The sequence below is a fragment of the Theropithecus gelada genome, chromosome 7b (assembly GCF_003255815.1).
Source record: "Theropithecus gelada isolate Dixy chromosome 7b, Tgel_1.0, whole genome shotgun sequence".
Classification (NCBI taxonomy): domain Eukaryota; kingdom Metazoa; phylum Chordata; class Mammalia; order Primates; family Cercopithecidae; genus Theropithecus; species Theropithecus gelada.
Genome location: NC_037675.1, coordinates 36,327,726 through 36,350,793, shown reverse-complemented (window position 1 = coordinate 36,350,793; position 23,068 = coordinate 36,327,726). Strand labels below are relative to the sequence as shown.

Sequence of the window (23,068 nt, the reverse complement as noted above, 5' to 3'; positions counted from 1 at the left end):
AGGTGTGAGCCACAGTGCCTGGCCAGAGTAGGTTTCAAAACCAAAGTTGTAGTTTGTTATTTAATTATACCATACAGCTACAGTTTACATTTCTGTTTTTTTTTTTTTTTTTTTTTTTTTTGAGATGGGGGTTTCTCTGTCACCCAGGCTGGAGTGCAGTGGCACAATCTCTGCTTACTGCAACTTCTATCCCCCAAACTCCAGCGATTCTCCCTCCTCAGTGTCCTAAGTAGCTGGGACCACAGATGTGCACGCTAAGTTTTTATATTTTTGGTAGAGACAGGGTTTCACCATGTTGCCCAGGCTGGTCTTGAACTCCTGAGCTCAAGTGATCTGCCCGCCTAGGCCTCCCAAAGTGTTGGGGTTACAGATGTGAGCCAGCACGCCTTATGCTGGCTATGAAATTTCTTAAGCCAAGTACACTTGTACCGGCGTCAGTAAAATGACTAAAGCTACAATGTGAAGATCGTGAATATTTGTCTGCATATACCAAAGGCTTACTACTTAAAATTGGAGGTAAAACACAATGAGACATCACCTCACTCGTTAGAGTGACTATTATCAAAAAGACAAAACCTAACAAGTGTTGAGGATGCGGAGAAAAGGGAACCCTTACAATTAAGGGAAATGTACGTGAGTACAGCCATTATGGAAAACAAAATGAACGTTCCTCAAAAAATTAAACAGAATTGCTCTATGACCCAACAATTGCTCTCCTCGGTATGTATTTAACGAAGTGAAATCCGTATGTTGAACAGATATCTGCAATCCCATGTTTATTGCAGGACTATACGCAATAGCCACGATATAAGTGACTTAAGTGTTCAAAGTGAATGAATGGATAAAGAAAATATGATATATATACACAAAGGAATACTATTTAGCTATTAAAAAGAATGAAATCCTGTCATTTATAACACGAATGAACCTAGAGGATAATACATTAAGTGAAAATAAGCCAGATACAGAAAGACAAATGCCACATTTTGACTTATATGCCAAATCTAAAAACGTTGATTTATATGTAGTGAATAGAACAGTGGTTACCAGGGACTGGAGGTGGTAGTGGGAGGGATGGGGAGAAGGTGGAGAACAGGTAAAAAGTTACAATTAAAGGAGGGGCCCAGTGCAGTGACTTATACCTGTAATACCAGCACTTTGGGAGCCTGACATAGGACTGTTCGAGGCCAGGAGTTTAAGACTAGCCTCGGTGACATAGGGAGACCCCTATGTCAATTTTTTAAAAGATAAAAAGTTAGTCAGGCCTGGTGATGCATACCTATAGTCCTAGCTACCTGGGAGGCTAAGGTGGGAGGACTGCTTAACCCCAGGTATTTGAGGTTGCAGTGAGCTATGAGCACGCCTGCCACTGCACTCCAGCCTGGGTGAGATCAAGTGCCTGTCTCAAAAAAAAAAAAAAAAAAAAAAAAAAAAAGGAATAAGATTTGGTATCCTATTGCACAGCAGAGTGACTACAGTCAACAGTAAGGTACTCTGGATCCAGGCACTGTGGCTCATGCCTGTAATCCCAGCATGTTGGGAAGCTGAGGCAGGAGGATCGCTTAATGCCAGGCAGGAGTCTGAGACCAGCCCATGCAACACAGTAAAACCCCAACTCTACAAACAAATAATAAAATTAGCTGGGTGCAATGGTGTACACCTGCAGCACCAGCTACTAAGGATGTTGAGGCAAGAGGATTACGTGAACGAGGGAGTTCGAGGCTGCAGTGAGCCATGATCACATCACTGAACTCTAGCTTGGGCAATAGAGCAAGATCTTGTTTCAAAAAACAAAAAACAGATCAAGTATTGTGTACCTCAAAATAGCTAGAGGAGAGGATTTTAAATGTTCTCACCACAAAAACACGGTGTTTCAGGTGATGGATATGCTAATCACCCTAATTTGATCATTATAATGTATACATGTATCGAAACATCACACTGTACCCCATAAATAAGTACATTAGGCATCAAAAATAAATTTTAACATAGGAGGTGAAAACAACAGGATGCAATTATTTTCCAAAAGCGTTGTTTTTATTTATATAGAGTCCTAACCACTTCAGTGGCAGGAGGAGTGGGAGAGGTTCCTTTTTCAATCCAGGGACCTCCATCATGTTGGTTTGTTGTTACCAAACACACAGGTAAGTGGCATCACGGATCTGGTAAACTAACGACAATGTTTAGTCTCTCTCTGCTAGAGCAACAAGGTGAGCATCAATCTCTGCTTCTGTAAGAATCCTAGAAGGCAAAAGGGGGAAAAAACCAACCATTTAAAAAAAAATTTCAAACACACATAAAAGTAGGATAGTATAATCAACTCCCATATACCTATTGACCTACTTCAACAATTATCAATTTATAAACCAATCTACACACACTTATCCTCCCTCAAATTTTGAAAGAATTCCCAGATAATATATCACCTTCACCTATACACAAAAATGTTTACTTATTTGATATCAGATTTAGAATTGTATCTTGAAAACAAAATTCTTTAGTTGCAGCTAAGATAGAAAATATTTCAATTGAATAATATAAAGCTAAACTATAAAGCATTCTATTTAGCTTCTATGTCAAAAGGCATTTATTTTCATTTTTTAATTTTTTTTGAGACAGAGTCTTGCTCTGTCACGCAGGCTGGAGTGCAGTGGCATGATCTCGGCTCACTGCAAGCTCTGCCTCCCAGGTTCAGGTGATTCTTCTGCCTCAGCCTCCCAAGTAGCTGGGACTACAGGCACGTGCCACCACGCCCAACTAATTTTTGTATTTTTAGTAGAGACGGGGTTTCATCATATTGGCCAGGCTGGTCTGGAACTCCTGACCTCGTGATCCACCTGCCTCGACCTCCCAAAGTGCTGGGATTACAGGCATGAGCCACCGTGCCCGGCCGTCAAAATACATTTATATGTAGTATAACTCAAATTTATGTCAGCTCAAAGATAAAAATTCGTGAAGAAATTTTAAGCATATTAAAGTGTTCAGATTCAGTGAAAATAAAGTTGTAATTCTATGAATAGTCTACCAGCCAGAGAGTGCTCCATGTTGAACACATATTTTCTTTCTTTTTTTTTTTTGAGATGGAGTCTGACCCTGTTGCCCAGGCTGGAGTACAGTGGCATAATCTTGGCTCACTGCAACCTCCACCTCCCGGGCTCAATCAATTCTCCTGCCTCAGCCTCCAAACTAGCTGGGATTACAGGCATCCACCACCACACCCAGCTAATTTTTGTATTTTTAGTAGAGATGGGGTTTCACCATGTTAGCCAGGCTGGTCTCAAACTCCTGACCTCAAGTGATCTGCCCACGATGGCCTCCCAAAGTGCTGGGATTATAGGCATGAGCCACCATGTGCGGCCCTGAACATGTATTTTCTAAATGATGTTTGCCTCGAAAGGAATCAATTGTTTGGCAACCTTGTTAATGTGACCTATTACTACTAGACTTCTAACAAGTAAAATTTGTCAAAAGAACATTTTTTAGTGCAACTGAAGGCAGTATTAAGCAGTTTAAATAGTTGTTGATGCTTATGCTATGTATTGTAATTATTTACATATATTTACTATCACAGAACTTATAAATGATACAAAGTTTTTTGAAGACAAGGTTTTTGGTTCCTTACCAATTTTAAAAATAACAGATACAAATACAATTTTAAAGGTGGCAGGAAGGTCTCCAAACAGAAAAGAAAACAAGAACTAATTGTAGGTTCTTAGAGAAATTTTAAAATTATTATTGCTGAAATTTTTACTGCTTAAAAAAAAAAAAAAGGCACCTTTTTTGAAAGCAACTTGATCTCCACCCCCACACCTCACCCCTACCCCAATCCAAGTTATAAGACTTCTTCCTATAGGGAAAAAAAACTAAGACAGATTCGGTTCTGGTGTTGTTGTTGCTATTGTTTTTTTTTTTTAAACAGATGGGGTCTCACTATGTTACCCAAGCTAGAGTGCAGTGGCTATTCACAGGCACTATCATTGTGCACTACAGCTTTCAACTCCAAGGCTCAAGCCATCCTCTTGCCTCAGCCTCCTGAGGAGCTGAGACTACAGATGCATGCTACATCACCCAGCTCCTGTCTTTTTTTTTTTTTTTTAAAGTCCTATGAATTCTTCTAAATCTGTCATGTTTATATGACTTATCTGTGGGCAACCAAAAGAACAAATTAGGAAAAAATAAATAAATAAATAAAACGAAAAACCTCTTCAAGGTCTAGTTAAGCTTAGTTTACCACTCCCATACCCACACCACAACCCTGATCATGTGTCTTTATGGTTGTGATCTAACAGTAGATACACCTCATAGTTAAAATGCCTCCCAGTAGTTCCTTGCATCTGTGGATTTAACTGTAGTATTTTCATTAGTTAAATATAACATATCCTGGTCCATGGTATATAAACTGACTCACAGGTTGCTGGGAGGATTAAATGAACTGACTATGTGAAGCACACAGTATGGATTTGAATCATGGAAGTTATAAGGCTGATGTGTGGGAGTTAGTCACTTAGTGAGTAAGAACACTCACACCCATATCCAGCATCTGCAAGTCAAATAGCTGTATTCAAAATGTGGGCTTTCCAAAGATCTCCAGATAAGGGTCTGACATATATCAGTAGCTCATATTGCTCCTAAAAGTTCTACTTAAATAACCACTAAATAACCAAAGATCTATCTGAAAAACTTGCAAACTACTACTTTGGGAATTGAATTTGTATTGGCCTTAAACTAAAAAAAAGAAAACACAATGCTAACTTTTTTCCTTACATAAGGAAGGCAGGAAGGTAACTTTATGTTATCTCTGGTGTCAAGATATAAAACCACTATGAAATAAGGAGAAAAGCTTTCATATCTGACTCTTAAAGAGAGTACAGTAAGTTTTAAAACAGATCTCAGGTGCTAGGGGAAAAAAAAAAAAAAACTATAATGGCAGTTACAGAAAAAAGATTTCCCCCACAAGTTATAGGACACATGAACTCACATGCCTCCACCTTTCTAGTCTGCATTTGGCCCACAATATCACTCACCTGAATTTAGGATTTTCAACTGTCACTACTCCAACTTCTATTTCTGAAGGTTTGAAATCAATTGATAGAACAGTAGACAGGCATGTAATTGCAGTCTGAAAAAGAGTATGTAATGTTAAAATACAGTATTTTTTAGAGATTCCAAGGTTTTCTCATTCCTAGTTTATTCAAATCAGGAGTCAATCAGGAGCTCCGTGTTTTAATGAGGTAGTTCAGTGTTACTCACAGACTGCTTAACTCTAATGCATGGCCACCCAATGATGAGAAACTTGTTTCTACCAAGTCAAATAATAAAGGGGTCCATTAATTAATTAAATAGGATGATTTATACAAAACAGTTTATTGCCTTCATGACCCAGGCACTACGCTTCACTTAGCACTTGGGGTGAAATGGGAAAAGGATAAAGATGAATTATACTCCCTGTACCTTCAAGGAATTTACAGTAAAAACAATTTAAGAATGTTTTAAGTGTTTTTTGTTGTTTTTTTTTTTCTTTTCTTTTTTTCTTTTTTTTTTTTTTTTTTTTTTGAGGCGGAGTCTCGCTCTGTCGCCCAGGCTGGAGTGCAGTGGCCAGATCTCAGCTCACTGCAAGCTCTGCCTCCTGGGTTTACGCCATTCTCCTGCCTCAGCCTCCCGAGTAGCTGGGACTACAAGCGCCCGCCACCTCGCCCGGCTAGTTTTTTGTATTTTTAGTAGAGACGGGGTTTCACCGTGTTAGCCAGGATGGTCTTGATCTCCTGACCTCGTGATCCGCCCGTCTCGGCCTCCCAAAGTGCTGGGATTACAGGCTTGAGCCACCGCGCCCGGCTTTTTTTTTTTTTTTTCTTTGAGACAGAGTCTCACTCTGTCGCCCAGTCTGGAGTGCAGTGGCGCCAGCTTGGCTCGCTGCAACCTCAGGCTTGTGGGTTTAAGCAATTCTCCTGCCTCAGTCTCCTGAGTAGCTGGAATTACAGGCGCCTGCCACCATGCCCGGCTAATTTTTCTATTTTTAGTAGAGACGGGGTTTTACCATGTGGGCCAGGGTGGTCTCGAACTCCTGACCTCAGGTGATCTGTCTGCCTCCCAGAGTACTGGGATTACAGGTGTGAGCCACCATGCTTGGCCTTCAGTGTTTTTCTACCTGATGTGGTTATTTATATAATTAATTAAGAATTGCAATTTTAAAAACCTTCAAGAAACATTTAGACAGGGCCCAGTACTTCCTGAACATGAACTAGCTTTTTATCTCCTTTAAGCATACTTCGAAACCAAACATAAAAGCATTAGATGGTAATTTTTATTTGGTCATTTATCAGAAGCATGTTGTTAGCGTGTTCAGAATGGTTTTAATTCCAGACTTAAACACTCCAAATCTACTAAAATTTTTGTTTTTAATTTCTTGGCAGTAAATAGGACTGGCCTCGAACACCTGGACTCAAGCAATCCTCCAGCTTCAGCATCCCAAGTAGCTGGGACTACAGGTGTGTGCCACCATGCCCAGCTAGTTCCTATTTTTATTTATATTTTCCTATTATATGTGTCTTGTTGAAAGTCACCTCAAATACATTATGAAATAATGAATTGAGTGAATAAAAGTAACCCAAATTTTTCTATGTCAGCTGTATGATATCAATTTCATTATTAAGTTGACAAACTTGAATCCTAGGATGTAATTCAGGAATAGCTTTTTATAGAAATTATACAAAGATCCTCACTGTTCTATGTAACATAAAAAAAGTCAGCTCCTTTTGGTTGACTTACTTCCACTGTCTGTTCAAATGTCCAGTCAAATTTCTTCTTCACTTTTTTTTCAAGGAAGCTGGTTGACTCAGTTTGTTTAACTCCTGCTGCAGTGGCTTTAAACCCACAGTAGTAACCTGCAGGATCACACTTATATACCTGAGGGCCTTGCTCTTCATCTATACCAATTAAAATCATACCTAAAAAGAGAAAAGACCCTAGTTAAATATGTTTTAGTTTTATACAATGACATCTCCTCTTTCTTGGTGGTGTCACATAGCTGCTGCTAATCATTACTTTAGCCATCAATTTTAGGATATGTATTTTTCTTTAAGAAAACTGATAAACAAAATACAGGTTATCACCACAGGTAAACTAGGTAACAGATAAATTCCCATTTCACAAAAGGATTTATCACAGATTTAAAAAAACAGTTTGAATAATTACAAATATAATTTAAAAATAGTTTTTCCAATCCTTGCTGTTATCCAAGCATGGTTATTTGAACCCTAACCCTTCAAGATGTTGCCTGGTCAAATAAACCTCAAAAACATTTTTTTTTTTTTTTTTAAGAGACAAGGTCTCGCTGTTGCCCGGACTGGTCTCGAACTCCTGCGTTCAAGTGATCCTCCTACCTCGGCCTCCCAAAGTGCTGGGATTACAAGTGTGCACCACGGTGCCGGGCCCAAAAACACTTTTGTATACCTTTTCTGGAAACAGATAATAAATAATAGCATATTAAATGCTCTGAAATATTTTGTTGCAGACTGACCTATTTAACTTTAACTCAGTAGTTCTTCAGTTTGTTTGACCAAGAAATACCCTTTTTTTTAATTTTTATTTTTTTTAAGAAATACCTATTAAGGTTCCAGGGAACAGTGTATGGGACACACTTTGGCAATGCTGGTGCAAACTGAAATACACTTACGGGTTACCTGCTCACTTTTACACTGCTCATCTTCATTACTGTTGGTATATACTCCTACAGTATGTCACACAAACCAAGCTCTAAATTCTATACAGCTAACTTTGTTACTACAATTCTAATGTCACCACATTATAGGCATACAATTAAAATAAACACCATCATTAAATTTCTTTCTACTCAGTAGAACAGGTAACAAAGTTCTTAAGGTTTAACTGCTTTCTTATATTTGATATATACAAAATATAAGGGCAACACAAAAAGGTACCCACTTACTGCTTGGGGAAACAACAAATACTTCTTTCCTTCAAGGTCTTACAAGATGAATAGGATTTAAGTAAATTTTTGTTTTTTTTTTTGAGATGGAGTCTCGCTCTGTCACTCAGGCTGCAGTGCAGTGGCGCAATCTCGGCTCACTGCAAGCTCCACCTCCTGGGTTCACACCATTCTCCTGCCTCAGCCTCCTGAGTAGCTGGGACTACAGGCGCCCACCACCACGCCCAGCTAATTTTTTGTATTTTTAGTACAGACAGGGTTTCACCATGTTAGCCAGGATGGTCTCGATCTCCTGTCCTCGTGATCCGCCCGCCTTGGCCTCCCAAAGGGCTGGGATTACAGACGTGAGCCACCACGCCCGGCTGGATTTAAGTAATTTTTAAGTGAGAAGCCAAGAGGGTCAGATGCTAAACAGAAATCATTACACTGACTGCTTTAATGCTCATAAATGAATGACACAATGTCAGAAACAAACATGCATTGAATTCTTCAGGCTAATTTATTACATTACATCTAAAAATCAGTAAATCTCATCCCTCTCCCAATACAATTTTACTTGTTTTCAAAAATAGAAATTTATTCTAAAAATGTGAATCACAGACCTGTGTGTGACCCTAATTCTTTAGGGTGGTCAAAAGAAACAGCTACATTGTTAAGATGCCTGATGGAGGTATTTCTATGGAATTAGTAATCTAGAATTGCAGTAGAATCTCATTACAACATCCTAATAAAATTAGGACTTGCATCGTTCAAATCACATACTCCAAATGGAACTATTTTGATAAAAAGTCTAAGAGCATCTAAAGCTTAAAGATACTGCCTGACATACTGTTGTGAAACCTATCCTTTAGTTCTGATTTGTTAAAAAGATTTTCCCACTCTATTTTCCAAACCACATGTTCAGAACTCAAGTGTTATTTAAATAACTCTGTATACATGTTCTGTAAAAAGTTACAATTCATCAATTATTTGGGAGACTTCTTAGCATACTTACAACAACCAAGAGGCCTCATTTCAGCATTCTGTGTGTAGACCTGAGAAATGTCGGCAATTCTTTTACACAGCATGTCCACAGGAATCTCATAGCCATACTTGTATTTCCAGTTAGCTGCCTCATAGCGTGCCCTCTGTACCTGGGATCTGCTGTCAGCTTATAGCAGAAAAAACAAAGGTTTATCTGGTTAGAAGGAAAGAACAAACCTGAAAGCCAGGCAATTTAGCCAGGCAATTTTCCCACCATATAGATATACATGAGTTAAAGAGAAAGGGTCCACTATGGCTTTTTGTCCCCCAATGAATACTAAATAATTCATCAACAAGTATACAAAAAAAATTTAAAAACATGAAGCTGTCTACACAGTACTGCCCTTTTATACTGAGCCTTTCATTAGCAGTCAAAATAGTTTCTACAAGTATCCAGTAAGAATAAGCATTAAAGAGGCAGGGCATGGTGACTCAACACTTTGGGAGGCCAAGACAGGCGGGATCATTTGAAGCCAGGAGTTCAAGACCAGCCTGGCCAACATGGCGAAATCCTGTCTCTACTAAAAACACAAAAATTAGCTGGGCGTGGTGGTGCATACCTGTAGTCCCAGCTACCCGGGAGGTTGAGGCATGAGAATTGCTTGAACCCAGGAGGAAGAGGCAGCCTGGGTGACAAAGTGAGACTGTCTCCAAAAACAAACAAACAAACAAACAAACAAACAAAAGCATTAAGGAGAATAATCTTTCTTAATCTTTGTTTTTAGGCTTGAATTAGTAAATTAGTTTTTCATTTATTTTTTAGAGATGGGGTCTTGGACTGGCACCCAGTGAGCCATCATAGCTCACTGTAGCCTCCTACCTCAGCCTCCTGAGTAGCTAGGACTACAGGGATGTGCCACCATACCAGCTAATTTTTCTTTTTTCTTCTTCAGATGGAGTCTTGCTCTGTTGCCCAGGCTGCAGTACAGTGTCATGATCTTGGCTCACTGCAACCTCTACCTTCTGGGTTCAAGCAATTCTCTTGCCTCAGCCTCCCAAGTAGTTATGATTACAGGCACCTGCCACCATAGCTGGTTAAGTGTTTTGGTATTTTTATTTTTACTTTTTGAGACAGAGTCTCACTCTGTTGCCCAGGCTGGAGTGCAGTGGTGCAATGTCAGCTCACTGCAACCTCTGCCTCCCGAGTTCAAGCAATTCTCCTGCCTCACCCTCCGGAATAGCTGGGATTACAGGTGTGCACCACCATGCCCAGCTAATTTTTGTATTTTTAGTAGAGATGGAGTTTCACCATGTTGGCCAGGCTAGTCTCAAACTCCTGACCTCAAATGATCCACCTGCCTCGGCCTCCCAAAGTGCTGGGATTACAGGTGTGAGCCACCACGCCTGGCGTTTTCCTGTATTTTTAGTAGAGACGGAGTTTCACCATGTTGGCCAGGCTGATCTCGAATTCCTGACCTCAAGTGATTCACCTGCCTCAGCCTCCCAAAGTGCTGGGACACAAGTGTGAGCCACTGTGCCCAGCCCCCAGCTAATTTCTACATTTGTTATAGAGATGGAGTCTCACTATGTTGCCCAGGCTGGTTTTGAACTCCTGGTCTTAAACAATCCTCTCACCTTGGCCTCCCAAAGTGCTGGGATTACAGCTGTCGGCCACTGTGCCCAATCTAAAATAATTTTCATAATAATTCTCACTCACTTCTAACCGGTGCCATTATAACCAGGTTTGAGATATACTAACGTAGGTCCCCTTAAACTACTAACAATAGCTGAAATAAGATAAAATCATCTATGAAAGGGGTCTCACCAGTTTCTCTGACAGTAGCATAAACATTTAATTATACTATATGTATAATTTCAAAAAAGCTCACAATACTCTTAAAATATTGATACTAGTCTTGAAGACTGCAAATCCACTCATGGCACCTGAAAATCAGGCAATCAGATAAGTTTAAAATTAATACAAAACTCAAAATAGTTTGAAGAAAATAACAAAAGGCTTGTATATCTACACATGTCTAGCTAATTACCTGTCATTCCGGTCATCACACAACCAATGTTTTCAGTTATCTTGAATAAGTGAGTCACTGTGCTGGAATCCAATAATTTGTCCTAATAAGCAAAATAAACAAAGATAATTTTTAAAAACATGTACAGGTTTCTGTGTAGTTATAAAAAAAAATTATGTTTTTATTTTTAATTTGCCCTGTTTCTTGGAGAAAACAATACTATGGAACCATAAAAATAAGCTATATAATAAATGTCTTCTGACCATTTTATAGTTAAAATCAATTTTAAAAAAAGGGTTTCGAGGGGCTCTATTTTCCTTTTTTAGATGATACTTTTCCTGTGGACAAACAATAGCTTAATAAAAATTTGTCTCAAGGTCCCCAAAGACAAAAGACTTAAATCCCATTATGCTTACAATCACACCACGAAGTTTAATATGCTAATTCTGTCCACACAGCTGAACTGTATATAGACGTTCAATAGACACTTCTTGGATGACAGGAAAGCAGAGTCAAAGCAAGAATCATGTTAATATTTGTTGTTTTTTTTCATGTTAATATTTGTATATAAAAATACACTCTTCTACAAACCCATGAAAAATTCTTTTTGTTTTTTTGAGATGGAGTTGCGCTCTTGTTGCCCAGGCTGGAGTACGATGGTGTGATCTCGGCTCACCGTAACCTCCACCTCCCGGGTTCAAGCGATTCTCCTGCCTCAGCCTCCCAAGTAGCTGGGATTACAGGCATGTGCCACCACGCCTGCCTAATTTTGTATTTTTAGCAGAGATGGATTTTCTCCATGCTGGTCAGGCTGGTCTTGAACTCCCGACTTCAGGTGATCTGCCCACCTCAGCCTCCCAAAGTGCTGGGATTACAGGCGTGAGCCACTGCACCTGGCCGAAAAATTCTTGTATCCTATAATTAATTATTTGGGCAGTATTACTTACAGGTACTTTCTTCTGTGTGACAATTACTGCACAGTCTTTCCCTCTGACAGCTACTGATGTAAGGCCACCCTGGTTAATAGCCTTAAAAGCATATTCTGGAAAACAGAACAGTTTTTTTTAAGTTGGAATAAATTATTGTAGATTCTTGCAATGAAATAATAGTCATTAAAAAGAATGACAAAGAGCTACATAAACATGAAAGGCTCATATAGGATTCCAAGATGTGCAAAATGAAAATAATAATAATGACCATAAGTCACAGTTAAACCAACTCCATTTCTTCCATTTTCATTTTACTGAAATTATTTTCATTAGGCTGATGCATCCAATTTCTAATAAAGTTTTTTTTTTTTCTGAAACAGAGTCTTGCTCTGTCACCCAGGCTGGAGTGCAGTGGTGCGATCTCGGCTCACTGCAACCTCACTGCCAGGTTAACGCTAGTCTCCTGCCTCAGTCGCCCAAGTAGCTGGGATTACAGGTGCGTGCCACCACACCTGGCTAATTTTTTTATTTTTAGTAGAAACGGGATTTCGCCATGTTGGCCAGGCTAGTCTTGAATTCCTGACCTCAGGTGATCCGCCTGCCTTGGCCTCCCAAAGTGCAGGGATTACAGGTGTGAGCCACTATTCCCCGCCCCAATCATACTGCATACTGATCATAAAGATCATACTGCATCTTTATCAATGATGTTTTGTCATTTCAAAAGTTTTTTTTTGTGGCCACTATTTCTAAGTCTGGTTTTCCCAGGTCAAATTTAGCTGCTCTAAATTTTTTCCAGACTTAATACTTCTGTGAACTTTTGGTCAGTAACTAATTTGACCACATGCAGTTTTTTTTTTTTTTTTATTTTTTTTTATTTTTTATTTTTTTTGAGACGGAGTCTTGCTCTGTGCCCCAGGCTGGAGTGCAGTGGCGCGATCTCGGCTCACTGCAAGCTCCGCCCCCCCGGGTTCACGCCATTCTCCTGCCTCAGCCTCCCAAGTAGCTGGGACTACAGGCGCCCACCACCTCGCCCGGCTAATTTTCTTGTATTTTTAGTAGAGACGGGGTTTCACCGTGTTAGCCAGGATGGTCTCGATCTCCTGACCTCGTGATCCGCCCGTCTCGGCCTCCCAAAGTGCTGGGATTACAGGCTTGAGCCACCGCGCCCGGCCCACATGCAGTTTTAATTGCTGTTTGATTATTCTGCATTGATTTTTGTCTATCAAGTTGAATATTTCTGGATCATGCTTTTTGCAATTTTCATGTTACCTACAACATATGACTCTATCTTTTTTTTTTTTTTTTTTTGAGATGGAGTCTCACTGTCACCCAGGCTGGAGTGCAGTGGCATGATCTCAGCTTACTACAACCTCCACCTCCCGGGTTCAAGCGATTCTCCTGCCTCAGCCTCCCGAGTAGCTGGGATTACAGGTGTGCACCACCATGCCCAGCTAAGTTTTTGTATTTTTAGTAAAGATGGGGTTTCACCACATTGGCCAGGCTGGTGCCAAACTCCTGACCTCAGGTGATCCACCTGCCTCGGCCTCCCAAAGTGTTAGGATTACAAGCGTGAGCCACCACGCTAGGCCAACATATGACTCTATCTGTAACAAACTTCAGCTTATGCACGTCTAGCTGCTGTCAATCCATTCTATTGGTTAAAACACTAGGATCAAAATAATAGCTTACAAAAAATCTACTTTGGCACCATGTAGTATAACTGATAATGGTTGTCTTTGGACAGTATGATTACAGATGAGACTACCAATTTATATGCTATATATTTCTGCAAATTTTTTTTTTCTTTTAGAGACAGAGTCTCGCTCTGTCACCCAGGCTGGAGTGCAGTGGCATGATCTCGGCTCACTGCAACCTCTGCCTCCCGGGCTCAAGTGATTCTCCTGCCTCAGCCTCCTGAGTAGCTGGGATTACAGGTGCCCGCCACAATACCCAGCTAGTTTTTGTATTTTCAGTAGAGATAGCGTTTCACCATGTTGGCTAGGCTGGTCTCAAACTCCCAACCTCAGGTGATCCGCCTGCCTCAGCCTCCTAAAGTGCTGGGATTATAGGTGTGAGCCACTGCACCCAGCCCAAATTTTTCTTTTTTAAAAAATTTTTAGTAGACATGAGGTCTCACTATGTTGCCCAGGCTGGTCTTGAACTCCTGAGCTCAAGTGATCCTCCCATATCAGCATTCCAAAGTGCTGAGATTACAGGCGTGAGCCACCAGGCCACTCTCTGCAATATTTAAATTTAATAATAGACACATATTTTGGTGGGTTTTGAGATAGGGTCTTGCTGTTGCCTAGGCTGGAGCACCAGGGCATGATCATAGCTCACTGCAGCCTCGACCTCCTGGGCCCAAGCCTCCTGTGTAGCTGGGACCACAGGTGTATACAACCACATCCAACTAATTTTCAGATTTTTTCTGTAGAGATGGAGTCTTCCCATGCTGCCCAGGCTGGTCTCAAACTCCTGGACTCAAGCGATTCTCCCACCTCAGACTCCCAAAGTGATGGGATTACAGGGATGAGCCACTATGCCTGGCCTGTTCAGTTTTAGTTAAAAATAGATATGGGGTCTTGCTATGTCTCCCAGGCTGGTCTCAAACTCCTGGACTCAAGCAATTCTCCCACCTCAGACTCCCAAAGTGATAGGATTATAGGGATGAGCCACTATGCCTGGCCTGTTTATTTTTAGTTAAAAATAGATATGGGGTCTTGCTATGTTGCCCAGGCTGGTCTCAAACTCTTTGGCTCAAGTGATCCTCCCACCTTAGGATTACAGGCATGAGTCACTGTGCCTGGCCTGGGCACATATTTTGTAATCAGGGGAAAAGCAACAAAAATCAATACATGCTCATGGTAGAAAATATGAAAACACAGAAGATAACTTTTAGATAATTATTCATAATCTCAATCATTATTTACATTTTGACATGTAACAGATTATTTCAAAATTCTGTCTTCAAGTGTTACTCTGGGCACTGAGTCTGAGCCCTGGCCTCATGTGTTCAAAAAGTCATAGGTGATGAGGACCAGCTGAGAAAGCTACTGCCTATCACGCTAAAGAATCTCCTTTAATAGAAACTGTAATAAATCATCAAATATTTCTAAATGGCTAAATATTTAAGAGAGGACAAAAGAATAGAGCAAAAATGATTATAGAAAAATCGCCTTAAGGAAATCCTTGGTTGGGTGCAGTGGCTCATGCCTGTAATCCTAGCAACTTGGGAAGCCAAGGAGGGAGGACCGCTTGAGCCCAGGAGTCCGAGGCCAGCCTGGGCAACATGGCAAGAGCCTGTTTCTACAAAAAAATGTTAGCCGGGCATGGTGGTGCGCCTGTGGTCCCAGTTCCTTGGGAGGCTGAGGCAGGAGGATCACTTGAGCCCAGGAGAACGAGGCTGCAGTGAGCTGTGCTCGCACCACTGCACTCCAGCCTGGGCAACAGAGCAAGACCTTGTTTCAGGAAAAAAGAAAAGAAAAGAAATCTTCAAATATGGCTTGGATTTAACTGGTTTTATCATTATTATCATTATGGAGCAAGAGATAGCATCTTGCTCTGTCACCCAGGCTGAGTGCAATGGCACAATCATAGCTCACTGCAGCCTCAAACTTCTGATTCAGACCCTCCCACTTTAGTCTCCTGAGCAGCTGGGACTACAGGTGGGTATCACCATGCCTAACTAATTTAAAAAAAATTTTTAGGGATGAGGTCTCACTACATTGCCCAGGCTGGTCTCAAACTCTTGGCCTCAAATGAGCCTCCTGCCTTGGCTTCTGGAGTAGCTGGGATTACAGCAGGTATGAGCCACAACCCCAATTTAATTGGTTAATTATAATAGCAAAATTTTACCATCCCGTTACACTACAAATACCTTTTTTTTTTTTTTTTTTTTGAGATGGAGTCTTACTCTGTCACCCAGGCTGGAATACAGAGATGCGATCTTGGCTTACTGCAACCTCTGCCTCCTGGGTTGGAGCAATTCTCCTGCCTCAGCCTCCCAAGTAGCTGGGATTACAGGTGTGCACCACCATGCCCGGCTAATTTTTGTATTTTTAGAGATGGGGTTTCGCCATGCTGGCCAGGCTGGTCTTGAACTCCTTGCCTCAGGTGATCCACCCACCTCGGCCTCCCAGATGCTGGGATTACAGGTGTGAGCCACTGCGTTCAGCCTACGCTACAAATAACTTCTAAAAAAAAGCTGGTGTCTCCCTATCTGTGGGGATTGGTTCTAGGACCTCCCATGGATACCAAAATCCACAGAAACTCAAGTCTCTGATATAAAATGGCACAGTATTTGCACATCGCCTATGTATATCTTCCTGTATACTTGAAATTATCCCTAACTTGGCCAGGCATGGTGGCTGACATCTGTAATCCCAGCACTTAGGGAGGCAGAGAGAGGCGGATCACCTGAAGTCAGGTGTTCAATACCAACCTGGCCCAAATGGTGAAACCCTGTCTCTATTAAAAACACAAAAATTTGCCGGGCATGGTGGCAGATGCCTGTAATCCCAGCTACTCAGGATGCTGAGGCAGGAAAATCGCTTGAACCTGGGAGGTGGAGGTTGCAGTAAGCTGAGATTACACCACTACACTCCAGCCTGGGCGACAGAGCGAGACTCCGTCTAAAAAAAAAAGAAAGAAATTATCTCTAGCTTACACTACACAAGCTAATACAATGAATGAGACTCCATCTAAAAAAAAAAAAAAAAGAAATTATCTCTAGCTTACACTACACTAGCTAATACAATGTAAATGCTAAATAGTTGTTATACTACATTGTTTAGCAAATAGTGACAAGAAAAAAATCTGTACATGTTCAGTACAGGAGCAATTTTTTCCCTTAATATTTACGATCAGCTGGTTGAATCCATGGATGAGGAACCCATAAATATGGAGGGCTAGCTGTACAACTTTCACACTGCTTCTTGGTTCTGATCCTGATATGGCTAATAAAGCTTCTATCAGATCAGCCCTCCACAAATAAAAACTAACTCTAAACAAAACAACAACTACCTAAAGACACCACAAAGTCAGATTCTAGAGGGGAAGTCAACAGTTGGGAGAAAGAAATGGTATGAGTTGAGCTTCCCATTTTTGGGGCTCATAATCTGAGAGCCTTACGTAAAGGCTGAACTCCCACAAAAAACTCAGTCTTTTTGGCCTGCAGAACTAGAGAACAGTTTGGGGTAACAATAGCTGCTAGAAAACGAGGGAGAGAAAGGAGAGCACTAGGGAGTAAGAGTCCCAACTTCTATATATAAACACTGCCCAAATCTCTGGCAGATTCCATAACAACACACACAAGGCAGACTCCAAGCGGCCCAATTAAGGATAAAAGAAACAGAGTGAGATTTAAGATGCCACCCAAGAGACAGACTTTGTAGCTTGAGAATAACCAAATTAACTGCCTACTAGAACAAAATAAGTCAATACTCTTTGGAGAAATATAACAGAATCCAGAGTCTTCACAAAATAACATTCATAAATGTCCAGGATACAATTCGGAACTCTCAACACACCAAAAAACAAACCAAGTCAAACTAAAAAACCAAAATCAAAACCAAATAACAAAACCCAGGAAAATTGTGTTTAATTCTCAAAAAGAACAATCCTGAGATGACCCAGATGTTGCTGTATTAGCAAAGATTTAAAAACAGTTATTATAACTATGCTCAATGACATGATGGAAAATGTTCTCAGAATGAAAAATGACAGGAAATCTCAGCAAAGAAAAAATGAAAGAAGCAAAAGGAAATTGTAGAACTGAAAAATATAATACATAAAATTTAAAAATTCACCAAATGGACATAACTGTAGAATGGAGGTGAGAAAGGAAAGAGTGAGTGAATATGAAAATGCATCAAATTATCCAATCTTAAAAAGGCAGAAAAAATAGTTGGAAAAACACAATGAATCTGTGGGTCTACATCAAAATGTGTAAGATATGTATAACTGGAGTCCTATATGGAGAGCAAAGAATGGGGAAACAAAATCTGGAGAAATAATAGCTAAATATGTTCAAAATATGGCAAAAGACAAAAAAACTTCAGATTAAAGAACCTCAGAAAACTCCAAGCAGAACGAAAACAAAGAAAATCACATATAGATTCATTATGGTCCAATGTCTGAAACCCAAAAATAGAAAAAAATTTGAAAACAGAGAAAAACAAATTACACACAAGAGAACAATATATAAATGTCTGCTGATTTAATCTGAAGATAGTGGAATAACATTCTTAAAGGGTGAAAAGAAAAACCTGGCCGGGCGCGGTGGCTCAAGCCTGTAATCCCAGCACTTTGGGAGGCCGAGACGGGTGGATCACGAGGTCAGGAGTTCGAGACCATCCTGGCTAACACGGTGAAACCCCGTCTCTACTAAAAAATACAAAAAACTAGCCGGGCGAGGTGGTGGGCGCCTGTAGTCCCAGCTACTAGGGAGGCTGAGGCAGGAGAATGGCGTAAAAACCCGGGAGGCGGAGCTTGCAATGAGCTGAGATCCGGCCACTGCACTCTAGCCTAGGCGACACAGCGAGACTCCGTCTCAAAAAAAAAAAAAAAAAAAAAAAAAAAAAGGAAAGAAAAACCTGCCAATTCAGAATACACACAACAAAAAAATCCTTCAAGAATGAAGGTAAAATAAAGACACTTTCAGATGGGCATAAGAAACACTAAAGACAATTCTTCAAGCTGAAGAAAAATGATATTAGATAAAAATTCTGATCTTAAAAAATGAGCAACATCAAAAATGGTAAATATCTGAGCAAACACAAAGAATTACTTTATTCCCTTCCTTAAAAATACATGACTGTTTAAAGGAAAAGTTGTAACACTTGTGGAGTTTCTAAAATATGTAGATGTATTACTTTATAGAAGGGAAACCCAGTAAACAACATTTCAAGCTTTGCACTTTCTTTTCTTTTTTTTTTTTGAGATGGAGTTTCGCTCTTGTTGCCCAGGCTGGAGTGCAATGGCACGATCTCGGCTCACTGCAACCTCTGCATCCTGGGTTCAATCAATTCTCCTGCCTCAGTCTCCTGAGTAGTTCGGATTACAGGTGCCGCCACCACGCCCAGCTAATTTTTGTATTTTTAGTAGAGATGGGGTTTCACTATACTGGCCAGGCTGGTCTCGAACTCCTGACCTGAGATGATCTGCCCACCTCAGCCTCCCAAAGTTCTGGCATTACAAGCGTGAGCCACCACGCACGGCCAAGCTTTCTACATTTTCAGTGAAGTGATAAATATTAACTCTTAAGAAGACTAAGAGATGTATATAATCCTTAGAGCAATCACTAAAAAAAAAAAAAAAGCAAAGTAGTAACCAAAAAATTAATAGATTAAAATGAAATTCTAAAAACTACTCAATCCAACAGAAGGTAGGAAAGGAGGTACAAAGGAACAAACAAGCAAACAAAACAGAAAAGCAAATAATAAAACAGTAAACTTAACTCTAACCATATCAACAACTGCAGTAAATGTTAAAGGACTACATATTCCAATTAAAGGCATAAATTGTTAGAATGGATAAAAAAGCAAGACCTGCCAGGCATGGTGGCTCACGCCTGTAATCCCAGCACTTTGGGAGGCTGAGGCTGGTGGGTCACCTCAGGAGGTGTTCGAGACCATCCTGGCCAACATGGTGAAACCCTGCCTCTACTAAAAATACAAAAATTAGCTGGTTATGATGGCACACGCTTGTAATCTCAGCTACTTGGGAGGCTAAGGCAGGAGAACTGCTTGAACCTGAGAGGCGGAGGTTGCGGTGAGCTAGGATCGGGCCACTGCACTCCAGCCTGGGTGACAGAGCGAGACTCTGTCTCAAGATAAAAAAAAAAAAAAAAAAAAAGGCAAGACCCAACTATATGCTGTCTATCAGAAACATGCTGATAAATGGATGAAACAGCAGCATACCACGTAAACAGTTAAGCATAAGGAAGCTGAAGTGGCTATATTAATATCAGACAAAGTAGACTTCAAGACAAAATATTATCAGAGATAAAGACAGACATTTCATAATGGTAAAAGGATCAATTCATAAAAAAGACATAAATATATATGCACCTTATAAGACAGCTTCAAAACTGACAAACTTACAGGGAGAAATGGCCAGTCCCACATGGTTGAAGATTTTAACACTGCCACTCAGCAAATGTTAGAAATGGAAAGAGAAAAAAAAGAACGGAACCACATTAGGAACCACCTTGACCTAGTTATGTGTAGAATACTACTGGCAACAAATGAAAAACATAAAGAAACTATGACATAATAAATGTGTGTTGTTTAAACGCCACTAAATTTGTAGTGATTCTGGCTGTGTGTGGTGGCTCCTGCTTGTAATCCCAGCACTTTAGGAGGCTGAATGAGGAGGATCACCTGAGCCCAGAAGTTTGAGACCAGCCTGGACGACATGGCCAGAAATCAAGCAAGAGTAACAGACAACAAGAGAAAAACCAGCTAAGTCAAAAACTAGTTCTTTGAGTCAATAAAATCGTTAACCCTCTGGTAGACTGGTAAATGCATCCCCAAAAGATATCTATGTCCTAGTCCCTGGAACCTGTGAATGTTAACTTATATGGCAAAAGCAGGCAGAGGATCTTAATAGAGATTAAGTTTTTCCTAGGGAAAAAAAAATTTCTTAGTAACACTTGATCCTCAATCCCACATAGCAACTGGCCACAGAGAAAAAAAAATCACCTAAGCTGAGCAGGTGTTTTGTAGTTTTCCATGGGTCCCACCATTTCCTGTTATCTTTCACCCAGCCTGTTTCACTCACTGGCATTACTTATCTGGTCTGTGTAAGCATTTGTGTCCGTCATCCCTGAACTAAATAAATGAATACATGCTTATTGCTTAAATAATGCAAAAAGGTAAAAGCCACAAAAGAGTATCTTCCCTACCACATAAACTTTTGTCCCACAAAATAAAAAACACTTTACATATAAAAAATGCTTCTCAACAGAGAATGCACTTGCGAATTTACCAGGATTCATTAAGGGGGCCCTCATTCTTTATATAGACCAGTGCTGTCCAACAGAAATTTCTGTGATGCTGGCAATGTTCTATATTTGCAATGTCCAATATGATAGTCATTAGTCATATGTGGCTGTTGAGCACATAAAATGTGGCCAGTGTAACTGACCAACTGGATTTTAAAGTGTTTTTTTTTTTTTTTTTTGAGATGGAGTCTCATTCTGTCACCCAGGCTAGTGTGCAGTGGAGCGATCTTGGCTCACTGCAACCTCTGCCTCCCAGGTTCAAGTGATTCTCCTGCCTCAGCCTCCCGAGTAGCTGGGACTACAGGCACACACCACCATACCCAGCTAATTTTTCTGTATTTTTAGTAGAGACGGGGTTTCACCATGTTGGCCAGGCTGGTCTCAAACTCCTGACCTCAAGTGATCTGTCTGCCTCGACCTCCCAAAGTGCTGGGACTATAGATGTGAACCACCACGCCCGGCCAAATTTAAAGTTCTTTGTTAGGAATATCATTTCTACTATTCCTCTCCTTCTTCTCTGAACTTCCCTTCTCAATCTTCTTCACCGCTTTCATCTCTTCAGCCAGCTCCTGAAATACTGGTATTTCCCAGAATTCTATTATTTTCTCCATCCCTGGATGATTTTACCCTATCATGGATTCAGCTATAACCGAGATAATCACTACTTATCTGTCTTCTCTAGCTCTGGACTTATAATCACAAATGTCTATTTCTTCAAATACCTATGCTTATTAGCCACAGACATGACTAAAAATAAACTCTTCCTCTTTATAAGCCTGCTTCTTTTCTTACAGTCCTTATTTCATAATATTATTACTAACCACTCAGTTTTTTAAGCTACAAACCTGGGTTATCACTCTTGACTCTAACCTCCTGCTTTTTCCCAAGAAACATCCACTCTTATACCTATGATTTGCTTTAATATACTCTAGAAGAGAGGGGAAAGTGTGTGGGAAAGGGAGGAAGCAAGAATGACAAAATACTGACATCAGATGAAGCTGTGTGATGGGTACATGAAGGTCACTATACTAGTCTATCTACATTTGTCTAAAGTTTTCTATAATAAAAATTTGAAAAATAAGCTCAAGAGACCCCTCCATCCTTTCTCTCTTATTACCTTAATTCACTCATTAGGGTTTATATGAATTACTGATACTGAGCAAACCTCTTCTAACTGTTCTTCCTGCCATCAGTCCCCTTTTTATTTTCTTTTCTGAGACAAGGTTGTCCAGGCTGGAGTGCAGTGGTGTGATCGTAGCTCATTGCAACCTGAAACTTTTGGCTCAAGCAATCCTCCTACCTCAGCCTCCAGAGTATGTGGGACAACAGGTGTGTACTACCACACCTGGCTAATTTCATTTTATATATTCTGCAGAGACAAGGTCTTGTTATTTTGTGCAGGCTAGTCTCGAACTCCTGGCCTCAAGCAATCCTCCTGCTTTAGCCTCCCAAAGTGTTGGGATTCCAGGTGTGAACCATCAGTCCCCTTTCTAATCCCATTTCTACACTCAACTTTTCTATTATATTACTTAATTACCCTGCCATTCTTAAAGCCACCCCCCACCCCCAGCTCTGTCCAAAACACATGGAACAAAGTCCAAACTCTAGCATGGTACTCAAGCCCCTTCAAAATATTGCTATAATTACTCTTCCAGTTGTTACTGTCTATACTCCATCCACACTGACTGATCTATGCACTGGTCCCCCAAATTTCTTTATTTAATCTTCATCTGGGCCAATTCATCTCTGAGAAGCTTTTCCCGGCTCTCCTAGGCAGTTAGTCACTTCCTATAGCACCCTTTTTGTACTATTTAGTACTCATCAAGTTGCGCCGTAATTTCAATAAAGGCTTGTATAAATGAATCCCCATTTTAACACTACTGCCATTAAATGTTTTAAAATAATTTCCAAGGCCGGGCGCGGTGGCTCAAGCCTGTAATCCCAGCACTTTGGGAGGCCGAGACGGGCGGATCACAAGGTCAGGAGATCGAGACCATCCTGGCTAACACGGTGAAACCCCGTCTCTACTAAAAAGTACAAAAAACTAGCCGGGCGAGATGGCGGGCGCCTGTAGTCCCAGCTACTTGGGAGGCTGAGGCAGGAGAATGGCGTGAACCCAGGAGGCAGAGCTTGCAGTGAGCTGAGATCCGGCCACTGCACTCCAGCCTGGGCGACAGAGCGAGACTCCGTCTCAAAAAAA

At 40.6% G+C, this 23,068-nt stretch overlaps 1 protein-coding gene across 5 annotated transcripts in view; it reads right to left on the bottom strand.

Annotated features, from left to right (window-relative positions):
• Nucleotides 1-2,015: 2,015 nt before the first annotated feature.
• Nucleotides 2,016-23,068, bottom strand: part of PSMA6 (proteasome subunit alpha 6) — a 43,624-nt gene continuing 22,571 nt past the window's right edge. For 3 of the 5 annotated variants that reach the window (XM_025391282.1, XM_025391283.1, XM_025391281.1), the window contains exons 2-7: nucleotides 11,883-11,977; nucleotides 10,957-11,038; nucleotides 8,940-9,095; nucleotides 6,766-6,944; nucleotides 5,025-5,119; nucleotides 2,016-2,241 (exon numbers count right to left, since the gene is read on the bottom strand). In XM_025391282.1, coding sequence (XP_025247067.1) covers nucleotides 2,184-2,241; nucleotides 5,025-5,119; nucleotides 6,766-6,944; nucleotides 8,940-9,095; nucleotides 10,957-11,038; nucleotides 11,883-11,977 — 665 coding nt within the window. In that variant the 3' untranslated portion in view covers nucleotides 2,016-2,183. Of the gene's footprint in view, nucleotides 2,242-5,024; nucleotides 5,120-6,761; nucleotides 6,945-8,939; nucleotides 9,096-10,956; nucleotides 11,039-11,882; nucleotides 11,978-23,068 lie in introns of all 5 variants that reach the window. The other 2 variants (XR_003120434.1, XM_025391284.1) reach the window with 2 other exon arrangements.